The 24,299-nt window shown below is 40.5% G+C and overlaps 1 protein-coding gene and 1 long non-coding RNA gene across 2 annotated transcripts; one reads left to right on the top strand and one right to left on the bottom strand.

Moving 5' to 3' along the window:
• The first annotated feature begins 9,586 nt into the window (after positions 1–9,586).
• Positions 9,587–22,093, top strand: ube3a (ubiquitin protein ligase E3A). The gene is made up of 11 exons (XM_079575235.1): positions 9,587–9,689; positions 14,752–14,794; positions 14,944–15,209; positions 16,441–17,624; positions 17,701–17,845; positions 19,011–19,216; positions 20,580–20,744; positions 20,824–20,979; positions 21,054–21,127; positions 21,642–21,785; positions 21,969–22,093. Coding segments are annotated over exons 2-11 (2,463 nt in total). The 5' UTR covers positions 9,587–9,689; positions 14,752–14,792; the 3' UTR covers positions 22,090–22,093.
• On the bottom strand, positions 11,145–12,667 carry LOC306977100. The gene is made up of 3 exons (XR_013793804.1): positions 12,577–12,667; positions 12,138–12,279; positions 11,145–11,362 (listed from the first exon to the last, which is right to left on the bottom strand). It is a non-coding gene; the product is annotated as an uncharacterized lncRNA (long non-coding RNA).
• Positions 22,094–24,299: the final 2,206 nt, after the last annotated feature.

Here is a 24,299-nt window from a genome sequence, read left to right as displayed (position 1 = left end):
GTTGTTGGGCGCTATACACTAAAATTTGAATGATTGATTGATAAAGATAAGATAAGATGATACTTTATTGATCTCACAGATGGAGAAATTGCATTAGATGAGAGAGCATCCGGCAGCAGCACCCATTCAGTGCGCACCACTCTTTTTTTTTCTTTGGTGAAAGATCGTTGTGTCGCGGCCGCCATCTTCACTGTTTTGGTCACAGGAGGAGCACTGGTTGATGGGAAATCCGTAGACGATGACCACGGCGGTGGAGCTCTTGCGCTTGGCCACGATGTTCTTGGCCACACAGGTGTAGTTGGCCGTGTGGGACAGACGCGCCTGCTTGATGATCAGGTTGTGGTCCACGGTGATGTAGAAGTTCCTGTCCTCGGCCGGGTCCATGATCTCGTTGTCCTTCAGCCACTCCACCCGCATGACCTTGGAGGATGGAGAAACTGTAGCTGCCCTCTGTCTCCTCTGATCATCTGAAACGGTGCACCGCCTCCTGGGCTTGTCCCCGTCTCAGAGCGTGGTGTCCTGCACTGGTCAGCTCCACCTCGTCCTTCCTCTTCCTCCTGCACAGCTAGGGTTAGGGTTGTAACTGTAGCATTAGCTGTTTTGTTATTTTCGTTTATTCACCCGTAACGCTTTGAGGTCATACGTTGTAATTTTCAAGAGGGAAAGATACCAGCTGCCTGGAACACACCATTTATCTCGCATTTGAACTTGTAGCAGTCTTGAGGGATCAGAGTTTACAGGTTGTAATCAAATTTGGCTGCCTTTAAACGACGTCTCCACGGAGACGAGCCGGAGACGTCCCGCTCCCAGTATTCAGGTCTGAGGAAAGGTAAGCCACTCACAGTAGACACACAGCTTTGTTTGCCATATATATTTCTTAGATATTTTAAACTAAACATATCTATAATAAAATGCTTGTATTGTACGATATCTTATGGGTGAAAAGTTATGTGATGTGCCGTTAAATGAAATAGGCTTCAAGTCAATCATAGTGAAGTCAAAATAGTACCGGTAATCAAGTAATTTACAGGAACTGATCATTAAAATCACTCAATAAGCAGCTAAAGGGACTGTGTGATAAAACTACAGTAAAAGTACAGTTTCTTCAAAAGGTTATTACAAAGAACGATCCACTTAAGGGCCAATGGGAAGAGCCTGGACTCTTCTCAGGCAGCTGCCAACTTTTATGCCGCCTCAGAAAAAATGCTGAGTGCGACCTTTGTGTATTTATTCCCCACCTTTTGACAATTCCTGCGCCTGTACTCTTTACGTTTTTTGCTGAGGATACGGTTCAACACAAAGCCATAAGCAAATCCTGGACGTGCCTTTGTTGTGATGTTGTCGACGCTTGCATTGTTCCGAGCCAGACAACGCCACGGCAGCTGATGACGCTTTTCGACTTGCGATGATGGAAAGGTCAGGAGTTCAATCACGGAGCGTATCGAGACCGACCGCCTCTGTCCTGATGTGGCCGTGCCGTAAGTGCCCACTAATGCTTTACCTGGTCTGATGAAATCGCCTTCTCTGCACCGCGCGATTCAACCTTCCCTGTCCTCTCCCCCGGCCCTATTCCCAAACGCAGCAGCCGGGCTAATTGGGATGTTCCGGGAAAAATGCGAAGAGGCTATGAGGCATTTCAAAGGCCTCGGCGGGACATAAAAGAAGCAGCCATTTTTGTATCACAGGCTTCGCTTTTTACACAGGAAACACGTGTTACTGTTATCTTTGGCTGATGGACTTGATGATGTGACTATAACCCAGCTGATCAAACATTTGCCTATTCCCTAATAACTATATCGTTAACCATATCTGACTGTGAAGACAAACTACTTTTCTAATCGCTGATACTACAACAAAATGCCTTCAACTAGATTATCAACCCGGTACAGATGGCAATTTATTAAACCTATTTGCCCTTTAAGTGTCGTTTTATGCACTATACTCTCCAAAGCAGTGGTTCTCGACCTTTTTTGTCTCTTGTAATCCTTGGGTCTTGCACTACTCCAATACGCCCTAAAGCAGGGGTAGGCAAACTGGCCCTCCATCATAGAACCTCTCGAGATGATCTTGAGGAACATAATTGCACAAATCATAGATCAAAAGCCTGTTAAAGTTCTCTCAATGTGAAGAATTCCTTTAAAACCCATTAAGGCCATATATGACGTACAACACCGACAGTTGTAGAAAGTGATGCTTTTCTTTGGTCTGCAATTGGAGGGTCCGGCCTTGATCTTCTGACGATGAAGAAAATCGTCCCTCCACTGAGCAAACTAACCTACCCCTGCCCTAAAGGGTGCTGACGTTTACTCAGAAAGTGAACAAATGAAGGCAGATTTATTATGTGTTTTAAGCTGAAATTATTTCAAGTACCCCCTGCTATGTACCCCAGGTTGAGAAACACTGCTCTAAAGCACTTTAAATTACGCTGTGAACTATATTTGCTGTTTCTATGGTCCATGTTGTTTTGTTTTTGTGGGGTCAGCTGAGGGTCCTTCTTGGTCATGAAGGAAGCAGCTTTTTTAAAAAGAAAACAAATAGCTAACGCTAGCGAGCAAGTTATAAATCCACAGCTTTCTTCTTCTGAAACACTGAAGAGGCACCAAGAGCCCCCCACTGCAGCACTTTACTTTTATCTTTATTGAAGGGACTATGTACAGAGACATTAAGCTCAAAGAGACAGAGATGTACTGCACCAGATTATAGCTAAATAGCAAGTTTCCATCCGTAGTCCCTGGTTACATCAAAAATAAATAACTATATAGAGCATGACATTCATTCTTCTAACAGTCAATCACATAACACTTTACCAATCACACTACATTTCATTCTGCATCAGTCCAATCGCCATTCCTATTCACAGACATATTAAAACACATTACAGTAATTCAGTGCTGCCCCCAGTGGTTCACAATGAATGAGCAAAAACTACATTTTGTCATCACCACGCTCTCAAACAGGGACAACCCCAGGAGGCAGAGGAAGGAGGAGCTGACCAGTGCAGAACACCACGCTCTGAAACAGGGACAAACCCAGGAGGTGGTGCACCATCTCAGAGGAGTTTCCCCGACCTCCAAAAACATGCTGGTCAGGTGGCCCACAATCGCAGGGGCCAACATCCACAGAGTAAAGTCGAAGTGCTCCTAAGGTGTTATTACGCCTTACAATATAGTTCCTCTTTTTATCCGCTTAGAAATTCAACATGTTTAGTTTTCTGTAACTATACTTGGATCATGTAAACGCTCACGTAACTGTATTTAAACAGGGAAAACGTGAAAGAGCTTGGTCACTTCTAACTTCACCCCCGTTTGGCCCCATAGAGGAGAGGAGGAGAGGCTAAATGTGAACAACATCTTTGGTCTTTTTGATTGACTGAGCGCACGCGTAAAGACCAGACGGGTACGCATCAACTCGTCTAAGCTCTGGTAAGAACATATCTCAGTATGAAAAAACGGTGGCCTGTTCCTTTAAAACAACACTGTCTAACAGAGATGAGCCGCTCACATCTATTTTTCAACAACAAAGATATCTCTAATCAAACAAACTGCTTATATTTTATTCCTTTTATTGGGTGAAAAGTGTGGTGTGGCTCAAAGTCATTTCTTCATGAGCTCATTTTGCCTCAGAAACTACATTTTCAATCGAGAACGCACTGCGCTATAGACGCACACACGCTATAGAAATAAGACCAGTAACTTTCCACCTCTGAACAAAGGGATGCTGCTGCTGCTGCTTTTGAGTTTAATGAGAATATATGTGGAACTCTCCGGCAAATATCCACAGAGCAGGTGTTAAGCTTTTCACACCACACACAATATACTCCATAGCCTTAAGGTGTGAAAACAGGCTCATAATATAAAATGTGTTGTCACTGTAGGAGGCAAAGGACTATAGAAAAGTGTGCGTTAAAGAAGGCTGTGATGAACTTAAAGCGTCAGACGTGAAGTTACGCGAGTCTTTATTTTGACTTTAACAATCCTCTTCTGTTGCCTTGAAATCTACATACTTTGTCACCTTTTCTATTACAATATTTCTCTGTTGAATTCACATATTGTGTCTATTCTGCTTCATTTATTGGAAGATTCCCAGCAAAAACAATTTCCCAAACATTTATTTCATCATTTATTGTCGCAAATTACCTCAAAAAACCTGCTTCGCCCGTTCTTGAACCTGACTTTCAACAACCCACAGGAAAAAAAAAAGGATCTGGAAGAGAGAAGAAGGCTCTGCGTAGAACATCACTCCTGCGTCAATGTATTTTATGGATGACCAATAAAGAAACCTTAAAATGTGTGCTGTCAGTGTCCTGGAATGCTCCGCAGTGTCGCTTTAACACTCAAAATGATCACCCAGGTTACATATAAAACAAATAAATTTAGGAAAAAGGGGACAAAGTATATTCAGCTGAAATGTTTATCTTTTGGGAGCACGTCCTTGTGAGTTGTCTGGTGTAAAATCCGTCAATAAAATCAGGCAGATGGGAATTGTGCAAATGCATTATGAATAATAAATGTAACTTTTCTTTTCAAGTCACTAACAGCACTTTTAACGGGGGGTTTCCTACAGTGAGTCCGTGATGAATTGCTTGAACAGCTTAATAAGCGATAAAAAAAAAGAAAAAAAAAAAAAAATGGTTTGTGGAGTTACAGCGGCGCTTAGTGGACAAAGAGTGTATTGCAACTACGTGAAACCTTGTCTGGCAATGAATAAAGGCCCTGTCCAACCTGATTTTTTTTAAGTTGAACCTTCCATAACTGCAAAAAAAAAACAGATAAGTAAAGTAAAGTAAAGTACTTAAACATGCTTGAATTAAGACAGTTTACGGTGATTTGGAGTAGAATTATAGTGGAATAAGATTGTCAATGGAACAAGCAGGTTTTTTCTTGCCTCTGACATTTTGGCTCAGTTCACGTGTTGTTTTTCCTATTTTAAAAGGGATTTTAATTTATAAGTGTACATGCTTGTTCCATTGACAATCTTAGTCCAATCCAAATCACAGGAAATTCATTTATGCCATTTCTTGTATCTGTGACCCTTGAAAGTGGCCCTGAAAGTTGTAAAACGTGCTTATAAATTCATCCCTGTGAAGAATTGGGAAGCTACACTAGAAAAAATGCCATCTTATGCCATCTTATCTTAGAATTTTTTTTTGAGTTGTACTTGAAATAAGACTTTTAATGCTTGATTTTGAGCAGGTTTGGACTCGTCTTGAAACCAGATTGCCAATGGAACTAGACAGATTTCTCTCGTCTTTGACCATTTTGTCTCATTTCAGGTTTTCTTTGTCTTATTTTAAGCGTTCAAGTTACTTTATCTTATTTTAAGCTAATAAATGCTTGTTCCATTGGCAATCTGGTTTCAAGGCGAGTCCAAACCTACTCAAAATCAAGCATTAAAAGTCTTATTCTGGCATTTTTTCTAGTGTAGCTTCCCAATTCTCCACAGCGATGAATTTATAAGCACGTTTTACAACTTTCAGGGCCACTTTCAAGGGTCACAGATACAAGAAATGGCATAAATGAATTTCCTGTGATTTGGATTGGACTAAGACTGTCAATGTAATAAGCATGTACACTTATAAATTAAAATCCTATTAGAATAGGAAAAACAACACGTGAACTGAGCCAAAATGTCAGAGGCAAGAAAAAACATGCTTGTTCCATTGACAATCTTATTCCACTATAGTCCAATTCTACTCCAAATCACCATATACTGTATTAATTCAAGCATGTTTAAGTACTTTACTTTACTTTACTTATCTGAGACAACATTTTTTGCAGTTATGGAAGGTTCAACTTCCAAAAAAATCAGGTAGGACAGGGCCTTTATTTATTGCCAGACAAGGTTTCACGTAGTTGCAAAAAATTTCTAAGATAAGATGGCATAAGATGGCATTTTTTTCTAGTGTGGCTTCCCAATTCTTCACAGGGATGAATTTATAAGCACGTTTTACAACTTTCAGGGCCACTTGCAAGGGTCACAGATACAACAACCTTAACTATTGCCTGCTTTCTTTCTTGCTTAATAATCAGATCTTTTCACAAATGTCTACTTTTACAATTCGCTAAAGGACGACAAAACTAATTTAATTCCACTGCCAGGAAAAAAATATCAGGCACAGTCCCTTTAAAATATAAAACGGACATTAAATGTAACGTTTTTCTAAAGCTGACTGTTCTCAAACATCACACATGTAAAGTACAAGCTTATCGTGATCATTTTATTCTGGCCTCTTCTTCTAAATGAACAATGGCCCGAGGACCTGATGGGAAAGACTAATCAAAAACGTCACATTGTCGGCCACTCCACTGCAAACCTATGAGCGATGGGCGCACGCTGTCAGAATAACAAACATCCCTGCAACAGCGTAAGAGAAATGTGCAGGGATCAGATCATGCATAATTTAGACGTGCCTATTGTTGAATGGGATGACAGGGGGACCGGGCGCCCGCTGTAGTTTTTTTACGTCTTTGTTATGATTTATGGATACTAAATAGCTGGATGGAGATGAGTTGGAGCTTTGTGTCTTGGCCTCCATCAGCGTCGCTACTCTGCGCCATCATCTTTTTTAATTCATCATAATCCCCCAGGTGGCGTCTCCATTTCTGTTCATCATTTTTATTTTCACATTTAAATATTAAAATCTTCACCAGTCATGGCATAGAGACATCAATCTGGTGTCGTTGGAGTTTGCCCATGCATATAAATATCCACAATCCTATATAAATGAGGAGGTTTGGGGTGGTGTGATGCATTGATAAAGTAGAATTAAAATAACATGTGGCCGTAGCTTATAGTGTGCAGTATTTTCTTAAAACATTCAGTTTGCGTCCATGCCAATTTAAAGTTTAGTCATAGCCCCTTGGTCTGTCACGATAACAACATTAAAAGTTCGATATATTGAGCCTGGAAAGTATTGCCATTAACGATATTATTGAGGACCGCTTTTTTAGCAACTTCAAAATGGAAATATCAGGAATCACTCGTTCTAAAAGTATGTGTTGAAATTAGGGCTGTCAAAATTAATTGGATAAATCGAAAACATGATTAATCGTGATTAATTTAAAGGGGCTAGATGCAAGTTGGTCATTTTATACTCACTACTGCCACCTCAGGTCATACGTGTAACTGCACCTGCTATAGCTCATACATGATAGACCCGAAATAACAACATTTTGAGTGAGAGTGCAGGATTTTAGAGGCAGTTGTGGTGAACAGGTCTGAGCTCATTTTACACCTTAGGGCAGTGGTTCTCAACCTTTTGGAGCCGCGGCCCCCATTACAACAGGTAAAGAGGTTCGTGATCCCCCGCCCGGGTCACACCATGGGAAATAGGAACATTAGCCTATATAATTCTTAAAAAATAAAGAAAAAAAACAAATGGCTGAAATAAAATTCATCAAACTACGAACAAATAATGGCACTCTGGTAAAATAGCAAACACATGCTACAATAAAACATTAGATTATATGCTAATGAAAATATGTATATTTTCATTAGCACCAAATTTGTCTTGCGACCCCCTTGGGGGTCCCGATCCCCAGGTTGAGAACCACTGCCTTAGGACATGGCTGGAACATGTAGGGGGAGGAAAATACATAATTTTAACATTTTTGAACAACTAATAGTCCCTTTAATTAATCGCGATTAATCACATCATATACTTTGACTAAACACACTTCTCTGAGCACACACGTGACCTGAAAGACACTTGTATTAACTACTGTAACTACTTATGCATCAAAGAGGCTTGTCTCCTATTTCAACAAAAAATATTGTAATTTTGTCCTTACTCTACTGTATTAACCTAAAAGTTTGCAGATTCTGATATGTGACTCATCAAGCCTTGGGCGAGTGACCAAGACAGTGATGAAGAGATCCCGGTTAGAAGCCTTTGGGCTTTTCCCATAATTATGTGTTCATTGTGTCTACTTGTGTTCTAGTATCACTTTTTAGGTTCGTTTTGACACTAAGGTTAGAGATGTTAAAGATCGTTTACCTTTACATGTTTCAGCCGCCATCTCCATACCGTCATCAGAAGTATCCAAGAAGTACTTCTGATGAAATACTGATGATGAGGAAAATCATTTGTTCATTTTCTTTTCGGAGATTTCTTACAAAAACGGTACTCCTCCCATAGAGTTGTATTGGCCCCTGCCCTCCACCCGACATTATGACATCATCACATTATAAATCGTGAACGCCAGCTCTTTGGGTCTCCAGTGCCGTCATGCACGAGCTTAAAGGGGCTAGATGCAAGTTCGCCATTTTATACTCACCACTGCCATCTCAGGTCATACGTGTAACTGCACCTTCTATATTAAGCTCGTGCATGACGCACTAAAGACCCGAATTAACACCTTTGTGAGTGACAGTGCAGGATTTTAGAGGCAGTTGTGGTGAACAGGTCTGGGCTCATTCTACACATTAGGACATGGCTGGAACATGTAGGGGGAGGAAAATGCTTAATTTTAAAGAGGGGGTATTATGCTTTTTTCAATCACATAGCACCAGTCTATATCACACCACAATGATGACCAAACCTTCTGTTGGTCTGTAAATGCAGTAAATTAGAATAACTGCCTTGTATAAAATTGCTCTCTCAAAATGGCTGTAGTGAATGTCTTGAAATAGGCCTCTGTCTCTTTAAGAACCTCTGACCCTTTCCGACACGCCCCCTCCACACGCTGTCTGTGGCATCAGCGGGGAGGGGGTTCTGCTGAGGAGCAGTGGTTGGTTACTCGGCTGGTGACGAAAGCTCGGAGGCGTCTCCAGGAGGTGGGGGCGTTCCTAGGAGGACTCAGGCAAACCTATCCCTAAAATGGCCGCCATCAGAGTTTTTACAGATTACTCAAAAATACGTGAATGTGCCAAGGCAACACTTCAGGCATGTTTTTAATGAGGGAATGACATAATAACATGATGTAAAGCTTGAAAAAGTCGATTTTGCATAATACCCCCCCTTTAATGCTTTTAAACTCTGTTGTCCCTTTAAAATAGAAGCTGCAGTTACGCCTAAGACCTGAGGTGGCAGTAGTGAGTATAAAATGACCAACTTGCATCTACCTCTTTTAAAATGTAACAAGTTGTAATTATCATGAATCCCAATTAAAAACATTGCTTTGATAAAATTGTATAACAAAAATAGCAAAAAATATATATATATAATAAGGAAAAATGTAAATAAATACTGAGGATGAACACTGAGCTCAAACCTGTATTGCTTATCTGTAATTTACTGAACCATGAGTCGATATAGTAAATATCATGAGTATATTGTTGGTCATATTGTGGCTGTTCCTATTTGGTTTTACGCGTGTAACCCGTCCCCAAGTATCTGACACAGATATTTACAGAAAGTACCAAACGCCGCTGACCACAGCTCTCATGTCTGACCAGGACCACCCCCCATGCCCTATTATAGACCCGTGCCCATGCCCATGTGTGTGGTGGGGAGGGGGCTCCGCGCGCTGCATGTTGGGATACAAAGCCTTCTTGTTTACATTTTCAACGCGGTGCAAGAAAGAGCTAGAAGTTAGTAGGACATTGATACTTTAAGGACTTGTCCCGGTGAATATAGTCCGGTTTTGTGCCTCTCTGATCGCAGCGGAGTGACCGTCGCTACATCCACTGCTTTACTTTGTTTGAGGTCCGCCTGTGATTTCTGCACTGTCACTTCTCTCACAGATCAGGTCGGTGCTTCACACATGCGGTGCTAAAATAAGAGGTTTGATGTGGCTGCATGGCTTTGTGTTGTTATTATTGAAGAATAAGCTCGTTATTGTCAAAGTGCTCAGGGCGACTGCTGTATCACGAGTGAAGAACAGAGAAAACGCTATTTCGACATGTTGATGTTGACACTGTTTTCATTTACACTCACGCGCTGCGGATTCGAAGTATTTATTGCTTCACGCTTTTCACTGTCTAATGTCCACGTATAGACTCAGCATCAGGTCTATTGTAGCATTTTGCTTTACTCCACACCTGCTCAAAGGCAGTGTTCATTTTGACAACATATTTTAGTTTAGTTTTTGTCTTTTGACTAAAATGTAATGTCATTTTAGTCGAGATTTAATCGACTAAAATTGCATGTCAATTTAGTCGACTAAATTTAAGACTAATTTAGTCGACTTTGCATTGATAATATTCATTATAATCATATTTAATCTCGTTCCTCTGCTTCATGGAGCTGCTCCACATGAACAAAGCTCAGAGCTGATCCTTTGGCAGAGAATTTACATGATCTGAGGCTCTTTCAGACGGTCAATACAATAGGCCATCGGCTAGCTCTCAGAAAGGGCTTAGAAAATGACTTTTGTTCCAGGAAATAGGAAATACTTTTTATTTGGATTTTTATCAAGTACAATAGTTAAACTTCTTCCACAAAAATTTCCACACGCAGACTCCCTGCAGTTAATGAGAAATTGGCTCCTAAAGCGGGGAAGTTTGTGAAAAAATGGACATTTTAGCCTCTATAGGCATTTTTGACTCCGGTTATTTCAAAAGGTGTAAAGGCCACAGACTTAAAATTTTACAATCATAAAGACAATACTAAAAATATTCAATATGTGGTAAAAGAAGGTGGATAGGAGTGCTAGTTTTTAAGAAATAACTTTTGAAAATATGCCTTTTTTGAAATATGCGTCCTATTGAAACAAGCACACTATGGGACCTACCATTTCCCCATGACATTTTCAAATTAGATTTTAAGAACATAAATAACAAATTGCTCCAGATAAGTTTCAAACATTCTTTTATTTTTTGTGATTTTGGGGTTTTTAACCATCAGAAGCAGATCAAGTGTATCTTGGCATATGGACGAAAGCTTGACTTCAGTCTTGCCTGTTAGATCTTGTAATTCATTCAATATAAGACCTTCTACTGCAGTGGTTCCCAACCTTTGTTCTTGATTCCCCTCCTGTGCATGCTGTAGTCAGCCCGGGGCCCCCCCTCAGTCGAAACAAATACAATAAAAAAATCAAAACCTGAAAATATTTACCGATATGCATTTTAAACACATTTTCTGAAATTAGATAGTTTTATGCACCTGTTGTGATTTTTAACCATTTTAACTTGTGCAAATGTATGACCTGACACTCTGACCAGACAAAGCTCTGGGCCCCACCTGCCGTCCCAGGAGCCCCCGCTCCCCAGGTTGGGAACCACTGTTCTAACGCACTCTCTATCCAGGCAAGGAGGCTAAAAAGTTCTTGTCGTTAGGGTCCTTTAAAGGCTCTTTCTGATGTAAAGTGTAACTCCTGAATTACTGTCCTCGTTCAGTGTTTCAAAAGTTCACTATTATTTCTCAGATTAGACGGTGATCGGAGGAAAATCAGCTTGAATCCTTGACATCAGCCTGTCCGATCTGAAATCAAAAAGTACCGTTAAGTTTAATTTACAACTAGTTTATTGTATGTTGATGGTACCTTATATACCAATTTTTTTTTTATTACATTGTATGTACAGTTTTGGGGCCCATATGAGTAGATTATTAGTTAAAAAATAAAGTCTAGTGTCTGGGATGATAATGGATGATTGTGGATCTGTGAGTGGTTTGTTGTGCCTTTTCTGAAACCGCATCCTCCTTCCTTTTCCTACTCACTAACACTGGAAATGCATGTTCCCTCGAAGGAAAGGTCTGTCCTAAGCAGAACACGCAGCAGGAGAAGTGGTTTATAAGCATCGATGCGACTCACAGGTGTGTGTTACAGAGAGCAGCCTCATGCACTAAACTATTTATGTTCCATGTTTATTTACAAGAGTCACATTTTACAGTCATATAGATATTTGATAATGAAAAAGAAAGCAGAAATGAGACCAAATATTGGCAAGTTTTAAGAAGCTAAAATATAGTGTACATATGAACAATCTGAATCTGAAACTCTAAGAGGAAATTAATGTTCAATTCAAAGAAGTAGTGTAAGTGTGAAGCAAAAGGAAGGAGGCGGGTTCAGAAAGGGCCAAGGTCAGATGCCACAGAGTCAGACACATTTTGTTCTAGGCCCAAGTTAGAATTTGATGGGGAAAAAAAGAAATCTCACTTCTCTGATATTAATTTAGACCAACCCAATAAATCCCTGTAAATCTAAATGCATGACTTGATTATAAGACGGTGATAAACAGAAAAATACATGACATACCTCTAATCTGAGGCCTCTGACGACTCTGCAGTTCATTGATGATCTTTAGCAGAGTCTCATCAGGATCATTTCTCTGTTGTCCAAAGTCCTCCAGACAATCACAGGAGATCTCGTATGTGGCCACAGATGGCAGGTTCTCCCACTGTAAAAATACAGACAAAGCACATTTTAGGTTTTTAACAAAAAGTACAGTCAAGAATCAAAGCCATATCTGAGGAGCCAAAAGGACAGAAACTGAGAATTCAGAGCTTAGATTAATATAATATTTACTATAATTTTCAGTCAGATAGTCTTCAAAACGTGTTAAGAATATTGCTATAAAAAGGCCTCTAGGTAAGTGTTGGATCGCAGTTTGCAGAATATGTTCAGCATTTTTCAATGTGAATGCAGTTGTTCCGAGCCCTGGAGGATTCATTCTGATTGTCCCATGAATACATACCTCACTCTTTCATGTTGAGTCTTTAAATGAAGTGAGGCGAGGCTTTACAGGACCAGGCTCCACCACAACATGTTTTCATCACGTAATTGTCCTGGAAAATGAAGAAAGCAGATTCAACAGAAATAACTACAGCAGTATCAGTATCAGTAGCCTTATGTATCATGTACAAGTAACTGTACTAATATTCTCCATTTTATCATGGACTTAATTGGACTTTGGAGTGAAATAAGAGACTGAAAGGATCAGTGATTCCAACTCACACCGAAGAGACTTATTCCAGCAATAATAAACTATTAACCACAGTTTACTGCAGTGAACAACCACAGACTGTAAAAACAACAGAGCTGTTCACAGTGGCACTCTTTAATTTACTTTTTTGATTGGTTTGCGCTTTATTATAGCAACAACATTTGACAAACTTTGATAGGTTCAAATGTCAACATGCTTAAACATCTTTTTGGTGTAACTAACTGGTAAAGTTATTTGCTATTATAATTTCTAAAGCAAATCAGACAAATGGGGAACTAGATCCAGAATGAGAACAAACTACGAATTTTCTTCGGGTCATACATGCAACGTGAGGCACAACACGTGTGTCGCTCCCTCAGGCATTATTTGTATTAGCATTATACTACACAATAAATAAGAATGTACTCACGAGTAGGACAACCCCCTGGCTGCCGTTTTAAGAGTCTTTGCCTGGCGTAGGTCTGACGATCTTTGAAGAAGAGTTCGCAGAAGTTTGCAGTTCATTTTCCTCGCTGTCCAGGGAGTATAACAGGTCTATGGTCCAAATCCACTCGTTTGCGATCTTCGTGAGTGTTGCCCACTCTGCTCGAGTTGTTCTCGCTGCAGAGGATCTAAAGTTTGCCTTCAGAAAGCTGGATTTTCTTCACGATAGTAGCTAACAGCTGCGCTGTCAGTGAAGGCGCTCCTCTGGGCTGCGTGTTTACTTCCGGGTTGCGGTGTCAACGCGATGCGCCGATTGGTCAGAAGTAGGTCAGGTGACCCTAAAATCATACGCGCCAGAAGAAAATAGTTCCCATTTCACGCTCGAATTTCTCAAAAACTGCAGGGTTTCTGCATGTGGAAACTTTATTTGACCCCTTTTGTTTTATATAGTTTCAGAATATGCAAAGAAATTGTATTTCTGATTTCCTGGAACAAAACTTCACGCTAGAAAAGCTAGCCAATGGCCTAGTCTCTCCTTTTCATTTTTATTTAGTCTCATTTTAGTCGACTAAAATATCTGGACATTTTAGTCATAGTTTTAGTCTCATGAAAAACTTTTAATTTAGTTTTAGTCCAATTTTAGTTGGATGAAATATCACTTTGACTAAAATCAAGACTAAATATTTTAGTCGACGAAATTAACACTGCTCAAAGGTGAGATGTTGATGTAGCAGATATTCCTGTAAAAGTTTGAATAGTTTATCATTTTGAATAATCCTTTTTCCATTAATTACACCTGTCAGTATGATAGTAATTAATACATTAATTTGTATTGATAATATTATTCTTTAAAAAAAAAATATAGTTCAAATATTTATTGAGTTTTGTCTTTTATAACAAACAAACAAACAAACAAACAAACAAAAACAAAACAGTGAGGTACATTATTAATCTTGGTAACACTCCATTCCACCCCACCTCCGACACACTGCACCCAACCAAAGATAATATTATTCTTGACTAGTAATATTTTGCCATATTTAGTAGGACTGGGACGATCCACTTTTGTCACGATACTCAGGGGCCGATCCGATACGTATGGCATAAGTAATTATGATTTGTAATATGTTTACCTTTAAAATTTGTAAAAAGGAAACAGTCATGTGTCCAAAGTTTATAAACCAAACCCCATTTGACAGTTTTTGAAGTGTTAAGATTGGAAAGTGCATTAACATAAAATGTAACAAAATGCTGTTACATGATAAAAATACCTCCAAACACAAGTATTAGAAGTATTGCAATCTAAAGCTGATATTTTGGCCCTAATATTTAGGCTATAGTATATTTTGGAGGTAATGTAATGGGTGAGGGCTGTAAAATGTGTTAGGACCATATGCAAAACTATACTATAATAAATACATGAATTTGCCTGAGCAGACATACAGTCCAGGGTTAAAGAAAAGCGACCTCCTCCATTTCATCATTGTTATTTTATTCTTACAGTGCCTTTTTAGACCTTCAGAGGTTCAACACTGACGAGCTGAATGTAAGTTACTCCTCGACTTGTTTGTGTATCAATATCTCCTTGTGTAATTTCTGTGAACTGCCTTTTACTGTACTTTTCTTTTGTGTTTGGTCAGTTGTTGCTCATCGAAAATCACATAATGTGGTCTTCATCTCCTCTTTCTCCATTAGGAATAAATCTGCTGCAAAGACTCTAATTGAGCGGTACTTTCGGCAGCTGACTGACGGCTGTGGAAATGGCTCCTGCACCAACGAGTTTTGCGCTTCGTCTCAGAATTTTAAGGCTTTGGATAAAAATGCCGCCGCAGTCAAAGCCATGGAGTTGTTTAAGAACAACGCCAAACTCTGCGATCTGCACATCTCCAAAAAGGACCTGCCGTCCACCTCAGGAGTGGACAGACAGATTAGCGCCGAGGAGCGCAGAGGGGACTTCTCAGGTGAAACATGGGCACTAACTCATCTTTACATCTTACAAAAAGCGTGAAAAACATAATCTCGGGGGGGGAAAAAGTTGTGAATGTCAGATGAAATTCATATGTAGTGGTTAAGAAGAACCAAGGGGAGCTCTTTGGTAGTTGTGGGCATTTCTTTGTCATTTCCAAGCATTATCGTAAAGGTATTGTCACCCAGATGCAGTGTTGCCCAGATTACTTCCTCCCCCTACATGTTCCAGTAATGTCCTAATGTGTAGAATGAGCTCAGACCTGTTCACCACAACTGCCTCTAAAATCCTGCACTGTCACTCAAAAAGTTGTTACTTCGGGTCCGAAGTGCCGTCATGCATGAGCTTAATATAGAAGGTGCAGTTACACGTATGACCTGAGGTCATACGTGTATGATGTAAAATGACCAACTGGCATCTAGCCCCTTTAAATAATTACATGATTTTTAAGGTAATTAACTCAGATTACAAGTTACTTCAGTAGCTACATTCATCAGCTGCTGACATCACTGACTTGTCACATCATTAAGAAGTATATATTTTTCTAAGGAAAATGACAAAATAGTAACTCACACATACTTGGAAAAGTAACTTTAATCTGATTACTGGTCTGGGAAAAGTAATGCGTTAGATTACTCATTAATGTAAAAAGTAGTCTGATTAGTAGAGCTGGGACGATCCACTTTTGTCACGATATGTATTGTGATACAATAAGTATTTGTGATTTGTAATATGTTTAGCTTAAAATGTATAAAAAGAACATTCGTGTGTCTAAAGTTTATAAACCTAATTACATTTGACAGTTATTGAAGTGTTAAGATCGAAAAGTGGATTAACACAAAATGTAACTTAATGCTGTTACTGTAAAACAAAAGAGTGCAGGATAAAAATGCCTCCAAACACAAGTATTGAAAGTATCGCGATACTTGGAAAAAGTATCGATACTTGGTATTGCAGCACAAAGTATTGCGATCCAAATCTGATCCGATCCAGCCCTACCGACCTACTCGTTTCTGGCGTCATTGTCCAGATGGAAAAGACCGAAGCTCAAATGCGGTTTTGACGGTTGTTGAAATGATATAAAATTATAAAAATATTGTAATTATATTGTTATTGCAATATTTAATTCAAATAAAATCCTGCCGCTTTAATGACCATTGGGCTGTATTGTGCGGTTCTACCTAAAGTATGTTATTGTTTACCCTTTTTCCTTCTTGTTTGGACAGACATCCACCACTTGACAGAGAGCAACATAGACATGATGCTGAGTTATTGCGAAGAGGTTCACGACTTCTCCGCGGCAGCTCAGGCCATCGGTCGAGTTTTCTCCAACGCCGAGTCGCTCATGAAAAGTTTTCAAAAAGACGAGCCCAACTGCACCAAACAACCGCAACAACCTCAACGCGATCCAAAGCAGCCCGACGAGTCCGAAATGGGCGCCGCCGCTTTGCCAAAAAGTGATACCGCTGAGAACCTGGACTTGTGCGACATCAGTGTAGATATCAGCGCAGTTCGACGGGTCTATGAGAAAATCCTTTCCATCGATGATGTCCAGGGCGCGCTGGTGGACGCGCTCATCTTCCTCACGCCCAATCTGGAGCTGGATCTGGAGTACCTCGACGTGTACGAAACGAATCCTGAATACCTAAATATTTTTGTTATCGTCATGGAGAACCCCAACCTCCATAGCCCAGAGTATTTAGATGTAGCTTTACCGCTGTTCTGCAAAGCTATGAGCAAACTCCCAGACGAGGCCCAGGCCAAGTTAGCCAAAATCTGGACACAGTTCGGGCTGCCCCACATCCGCCGCATGCTGGAGACGTTTCAGCAGCTCATAACTTTCACCGTAGTGAGCAACGACTACGACTCTGGAAATATAGTCAATGACGATGAGACCGTGGTGGCTGCGACCAAGTGCTTGAAGGTGGTTTTCTACGCGAGTATTTTGGGAGGGGAGATCGACGTCGGACACAATGAGGAGGAGGACGTGGAAGATTTCGATTCGGAGGAGCTGTCATTGCACGAGCTGATGGGTGAGGAGCGTATTTACAAGAAGGGACCGAGAGTGGACCCTTTGGAGACAGAACTAGGGGTCACGACGATGGACAGCAGGAAACCTCTCATCCCGTTCGAAGAGTTCGTCAACGAGGCCCTCATTGACGTGCTGGAAATGGATAAAGATTTCACGTTTTTCAAAGTCGACGAGGAAAGCAAGTTTTCGTTCCAGACCTGTCCCTTCATACTCAACGCCATCACCAAGAACAAGGGGCTGTACTACGACAACAGGATCAGGATGTACGGGGAGCGAAGGCTGACGGCTTTCTACAGCATGATGCAGGGGAGGGAGCCCACTCCGTTTCTAGAGCTAAAAGTGCGAAGAGATCATATCATCGATGACGCAATGATCCGGGCAAGTCATAAAAGCACATGTATGGCTAAAATACGGTGATGAAAAGATATGTGTTTTTATATGGTTTGTTTTGCAGCTGGAGATAATAGCCATGGAGAACCCGTCAGACCTGAAGAAGCAGCTTGTGGTGGAGTTCGAGGGGGAGCAGGGCGTGGACGAAGGAGGCATTTCCAAAGAGTTTTTCCAGCTCTTTTTGGAGGAAATTTTTAACCCTGATATTGGTGAGGGGGCAGGTTTGACTACTAGTATTGCCAATATGTTTTGACGTCGTATTTCACTAATTAATCTCCTCAATGTAATAGCAGTGCCACACTCTTTTTAATATAATTTCAAAGGAATTTCTGCTAATTCTTAGAGCCGGGTGTCGATGCACTTTTATTTTTGTTTCTTAACCCCTTAAACCCCACTTTAAAGTAACAGGCCACCATTTTTACATACTGAGATATGTTCTTGCCTGAGCTTAAACGAGTTGATACGTACCTGTCTGGTCTTTGTGCGTGTGCTCAGTCACGCAAAATGACCAAAGATGTAGTTAGCATTTGGCCTCTCCAAGTATATTCCTATTGCGCCAAACGGGTTATAAGTTAGAAGCTACCAAGCTCTTCCACGGGCACAAAGACCAGACAGGTGCGCATGAACTCGTCTAAGCTCAGGTAAGAACATATCTCAGTATGGAATAACGGTGGCCTGTTCCTTTAACAGATCTCGGCTGGAGCTTACAGCCTATATAGGGCAATGTATCACCTCATTTGAAAGCTGAGACCTACAAAATTGAGCTCCTTTCTAGTTTTTGTGTTAAAGTTTGAGCCGTTTTTGTCATGTATTTGACACATTTTTGTCATGTGACCAAAAACATAACCATGACGACGCAACAAAAACAAGCTATTTTTTTTTTACCCTTCCCTAGAAGAGACCAAACAACAATAAGACTTCCCTGGTCACACCCAGGTCCAATTATTAAAAGTTTGCCGTCCAAGGCCCCAAGATGCAGAACGCACTTCCAAAACACCTCTCACTGAGTTAAACGTTTTTAAATCACAGTTGAAAACACATCTTTCCAGACAAGCTTTCAACACGTCGACGACTCGACTGCTGATTTTATGTACATCTGTGTTTTGATTAAATTGACCCCTGTTGTGGAAACTACTAAGCCCAAAACGATTACTTTCCCATCAAAACAGATCGGTTGACATTAATTTAAACCATTTTCTTGGACCGTGATATCGCCTTAGTTTCCCTGTTATTATAGTTGACAGTTTTTCTTGCAGACTGGCCTCAAATACACAGTATCAAAGAACAACTTAACTCCTGCCAAACCTCAGACCTCGAGTCCAGCTATTCCAAAACAATAGCCCAAAACACTCACTCCAACTCTTTCCTCCTCAGGCATGTTCACGTATGATGAAGACACAAAGCTGTTCTGGTTCAGCCCGTCGTCTCTGGAGAACGACGCTCAGTTCACTCTGATCGGGATCGTCCTGGGTTTGGCCATTTACAACAACTGTATCCTGGACGTGCACTTCCCCATGGTGGTCTACCGGAAACTCATGGGCAAGAAGGGCACGTACCGGGACCTGGCAGACCTCAATCCAGTAACTATCTCACTGTATTGATTCAAGAGTGTGTTTTTTACTTACTATCGTTGGAATAAAAAGTAAGCAGCCTAATATAAAATAGGAGAAAGCATAATATCTAATTAATGTGTGATATTGTATTATTTGACCGGGGGTGCCCAAGCCTTTGTGGAGCACATATTGAATACAAAGCAGCGCTAGTTAATGCAGTGAAATCTTGAAAGAGGTGTTTTTAAGATTTGTCTCGACCTCCACTCCTACACTCAGACTTGAAACTTTAAAATACCCCACAGCAGAAAGGAGGAGTGCTTGGATGTTAAGTTGTTAGTTGTGGTCCAAACTTTCCAAATGCTTTTCTCCAAACTTTTTTTTTCCACAAACTTCTTTCACAGTATTGTGGAGGACAAAAGAATATTCTATGTTATTTCTGCAGCACGGTAGAACAGCGGTTAGTGCTCGTGCTTCACAGCTAGAAGGTCCCAGGTTCGATTCCCACCAGGACGGGGCCTTTCTGTGTGGAGTTTGCATGTTCTCCCTGTGTCTGCGTAGGTTTCCTCCGGGTACTCCGGTTTCCCCTACCACTAAAAACATGTACAATAGGCCAGAATGAATGAGAGTGTGTTTGAGAGTGTGTTTGAGAGTGTGCATGGGGGACGACGGACAAGGCTACAATCCGGTGTGGCTTGTTTACATGCATGAGACCCATGTGTGTTCATTAACATGCACTGTCCCGACCAAATAAACCAATAAATACATTCAATTCAAAAAAATGATTGAGGTTATGATCGAAGAGGATTTTTACAAGGCAAGGAAAGTTTATTTGTAGAGCACAATTCATACACAAGGCAATTCAAAGTACTTCACAGTTGCATAAAATTATTAGAAAACAGTTAAATCAATACATTTTCAACATAAATATGAATCAATCACAGTAAAAGGCACAATACTTTCAGTTGTCATTATGCATGGGTAAAAATAACTGTTTTCAGCCTGGATTTGAACATCGTCAGAGTTGAGGTTGTTCCAAATTTTAGCTGCATGAAACTGAAACGCAGCCTCACCGTGTTTATTATTGACTCTGGGAACCACCAGGAGACCCCTCCCTGAAGCTCTCAGGGCCCGAGACAGTTCATGCGGCTCTAACATGTCAGAGATGTACTTTGGTGCTAAACCATGAAAAGACTTGTACACAAGCAGAGCTGTTTTAAATTAAAGTTAGTTAGTTCAGATTTTCCTATGAATAGACAGAGTTTACAAAAATGTGCTTGAAATGGGAGTATTGCAACTTCAAAATAATACTGTTCAAATCAAAGTACACAATGATCTCACTTCTCACTTCTGAGTTACCAAATGCACTTGCGCCTGTTTTATATTTTTGCAGGTGTTGTTCAAGAGTCTGAAGGATTTGCTGGAGTACACTGGGAATGTGCAGGACGACCTAATGCTGACCTTCCAGATCTCTCAAACCGACCTTTACGGAAACCCAATTTTACACGACCTGAAGGGGGAGGGAGATGAGATCCCAGTTACCAAAGCAAACAGAGAGGTAAGGATGTTTAAAATGAGTAATATTGCTATAGATGCCGGTGTATTGTGGTTGTAATGATGCTTTTTCACGTCTGTAGGAATTCGTGGAGCTGTACGCTGACTACATCTTGAACAAAAGTGTGGAGAACCAGTTCAAAGCTTTCAAAAAAGGGTTTCTGATGGTCACACATGAATCACCGCTGAAGTATTTGTACAGACCTGAGGAGGTGGAGCTGCTTATCTGTGGGAGCAGAGTAAGAAAACAATGAAGTTCTTTTGATGTTGATTTCTGCTGGTCGATACAGTAACTTTACTTGTTTATTCACAGATCCTTGACTTCGATGCACTTGAAAAGGCAACGGACTATGATGGAGGATACAGTAAAGACAGTCAAATCATCAAGTAAGTTCCTTTAGTACATAGAAAACCTCAGCTATTACTCCAAAACGGAGTATAAACGAGACAAAAACGAGGATGAAAAGAGCGACAAAAAGCAACAAAAAATGGACAAAAATAAGACAGAAACGAGGCCCGCGCAGTCATTTCTCCTGCTAATCTCCCGATTTTACAGTGAAGGAAACAAGTAAGATTGTGGGGGATATATTTGCATGATCTGGCAACCCTATCCTTGAGAAGAATCACTCCTTTGCCTCTCTGTCAGCGCTCTACTCAGTCAACAAGCCTTTAGATTTGGGTAAATTCAAGCATTATCATAATCATCTACTCATTCATCCAATTCATCTGTTACTGCTCACAAACACTAGGTCCTTTTTAAATGTTCCTTCATGATAACTCACCACAAAAACAGCGCTGTCAAAGTTTAGTAATGATTAGACGCATGTATTATTCATTTGTTCTTCGTTAACAAGGAGCATATATTCATCATAGTAAACTGTCTTGGCCGTTGTTGAAACAGAGATTTCTGGGAGATAATCCACTCGTTCAGTGAGGAGCAGAAGAGGCTGTTTCTTCAGTTCACCACAGGGACCGACAGAGCTCCGGTCGGAGGCCTCGGGAAGCTGAAAATGATCATCGCCAAAAATGGACCCGACACCGACAGGTACAGTGCAGCAAAGAGTGTGTATCTGTAGACTCTTCTTTTTTTTATCCCCTTAGTGAAATCTTCCCCTTTGCACGTTGAGTAGTGCAAGAATTGTGCTCTACAAATAAACTCGCCTTGCCTTTCTCAAAATACACTGAATCCCTGTAAGTTATATTCCCCCCCTTCGCATTGTTTTTACAGATTACCGACGTCCCACACCTGCTTCAACGCTCTGCTGCTCCCAGAATACTCGTCTAAAGACAGACTGAGGGAACGACTGCTCAAGGCCATCACTTACGCCAAAGGGTTCGGCATGTTGTGAACAAACACTGACAGAAAGGTAATCTATAACCACAGGAGAGAAATGCTTTGGCCCTGAATCCAGCGCCTCCCGCCCCGCTGTGCCATCGGCCTTTCTCCTTGTGGCCATTTGCAGCATTACACACAGCACCATGTTTGCCAGATTTTGTTCATCACCATTATTCTTACGTCCTTTGTTTTTATTTGCATGACGTTTTTGAGGCTAAGTGCACTTAACTTGTATTACTTGATTTGATGTATTTGTGTAGTTTAAATTATTTAGGAGGGGGGGATTTCACATAGGTCACTTTGGTGCTGTGCAGTACGGTGCTAGTTATGAAGCAGCTATAATAGTGCATTACAGGAGAAACTTGATACTAAAGCACAGGAGGTAGATATTTAAAAGACTCCTCATGCAGTTGTGTTAGTCCAGTGCCCAGTTGAGATGCTGGATCTCTATCTGTCTCAGCACACACTGCCACTGCATCCTTGGGCAAGACACTTCACCCGCCTTTGTTATTTATAGTTATAGGATCTATTATGATCAACAGAGCCATGTTACCATTGATTTGAGTGTGTTTTTGTAATCTCTCAGCCGTACAGTTTTCCATCTAAGCAAATGTTTTAAAATGTAGACATCTGGACTGGGTCGTTCAGAAAAGAACATTGTTAGCCTCACAGAGAAACAAGTTGTTTTGGGCATTAATAGCTTGTGTTGCATGGAAGTTAGGACTAAGTAGTTTTTGGTGAAGAAGTGTTGGACTGGCTTCTCCGTCAGTCAGACATGATTTTGTTCATGCAGCGTAAGTGCTATGTTAGCATTTAGCCTGTGCAGGACAACACAAACCAAAGACTGTGCAGTTCACTTTTAATGACTCAATACCACTGTGGACTGGCTCTAATAAAACAGACATATTGATGCACACTGCAAAAAGTAATTAACTAGACTAGCATAAACATCTCAATTTGAGCATAATAATCCAATTTTTTGTTGTTTTGACTGGTTAAGATGTAGTTGGGCATTTGTCCTAGATTATTTCACTTGTTCTGAGATGTTTCTGACTCATTTCAATACATTTCGTCCTTATTTCAGGTCATCTTCTTTGCCAATGGGGCAAGAAAATTGTTCTTATCTCATTGGCAATTTTACTTTCTTATTTCAGGCGAGATTTACATTAGAACTGGTATGAAATGTCCTCAAACAAGCAAAGTAAACTTGGTCTGATCAGGAAAAGTGTCTAAATGAGTGAAAACCACTCAAAACAAGATACATTTCCTCAATTCAAGTAATTTAAGCCAATGCTTGATGTTGACTTTTTGCAGTGCAGTTCAGTGGTTTCTGAATTATAGATGAGTTTTGTTTTCTTAATTCTTCCAAACTAAACATTTCAATTTTCAAAGTTAAATCTTATGCAAATGCATCTCATGAAATTAATAGAGACATTTTTTTTTAGTGATACGGTGTTAGTTTGCAAGTTTAATTTGATGCAACGTAAGTAATGTCCCTCTCTTTGCTGATCTCAGACAAACAGAGCATTCACACCAAGGGAAAAAACTTACCTTACCTCAGTTTGTTCTCCTTCGTTCACCAGCCCCCCTTGTGCCTTGGAGCCAATCACGCACAGGTGTCGGTCAGATCTTGTTCTGTGATTGGTGGTCGCAAGTTCGCGAAGGATCACTCTGTATTTGCATAGAGCTGATTTGGATTGAGTTCAAGGCAAATGCCGTCTCCGCTCTCCTGAGTATTTGTCCACTTTCGGTCCCCAGCTGCTCGTTTTTTTTTCTTGGTGTGAATGCGGTGTGATCTCTGATGCCGCAACCCTGACCAATGAGATGAGTTTTCCAGTGAAACTGCCTGTCAGTCACGTGCACAGGGAACAAGGAGGGGCCTTTAGGAGCTTCATTGTTTACTTTTCAGTTTCCCTCTTTAAGGTAATTTGGGATGTGTTTTGAAGCTTTATACACAGAACTATATACAAGAAAATAGCAAAAATCATCCTTCAGTATTAGCCAATATTATCGACAGTGCATAATCCCCTTTAGCCATGCAGCATCTAAGGTAAAACTTAGACAATTCCTGGAAAGTGCTGGTTTCTAGGGCGTTTTCTTGTCTACGATCCAATACAGATGTCTACTTTTTGAAAACCTTGAAGTCATATATCACCATGTTTTTTGTGTTTGCTGTGATCAAATTTTGCACATTTGTGGTGACCATTTTGTTGTAATATTACA

The sequence above is a fragment of the Gobius niger genome (assembly GCF_951799975.1).
Source record: "Gobius niger genome assembly, chromosome: 17".
NCBI classification, from domain to species: domain Eukaryota; kingdom Metazoa; phylum Chordata; class Actinopteri; order Gobiiformes; family Gobiidae; genus Gobius; species Gobius niger.
The sequence above is the reverse complement of the archived record's forward strand: the minus strand, read 5'-3'. Positions and strand labels throughout refer to the sequence as shown.

What these genes read in the sequence shown, in the direction of transcription:
- ube3a (XM_079575235.1), top strand. An exon ending in TTACCAAAGCAAACAGAGAG is followed by an intron (nt 20,745 to 20,823) that starts GTAAGGATGTTT and finishes TCACGTCTGTAG; the next exon opens with GAATTCGTGGAGCTGTACGC. An exon ending in AAAGACAGTCAAATCATCAA is followed by an intron (nt 21,128 to 21,641) that starts GTAAGTTCCTTT and finishes TTGTTGAAACAG; the next exon opens with AGATTTCTGGGAGATAATCC.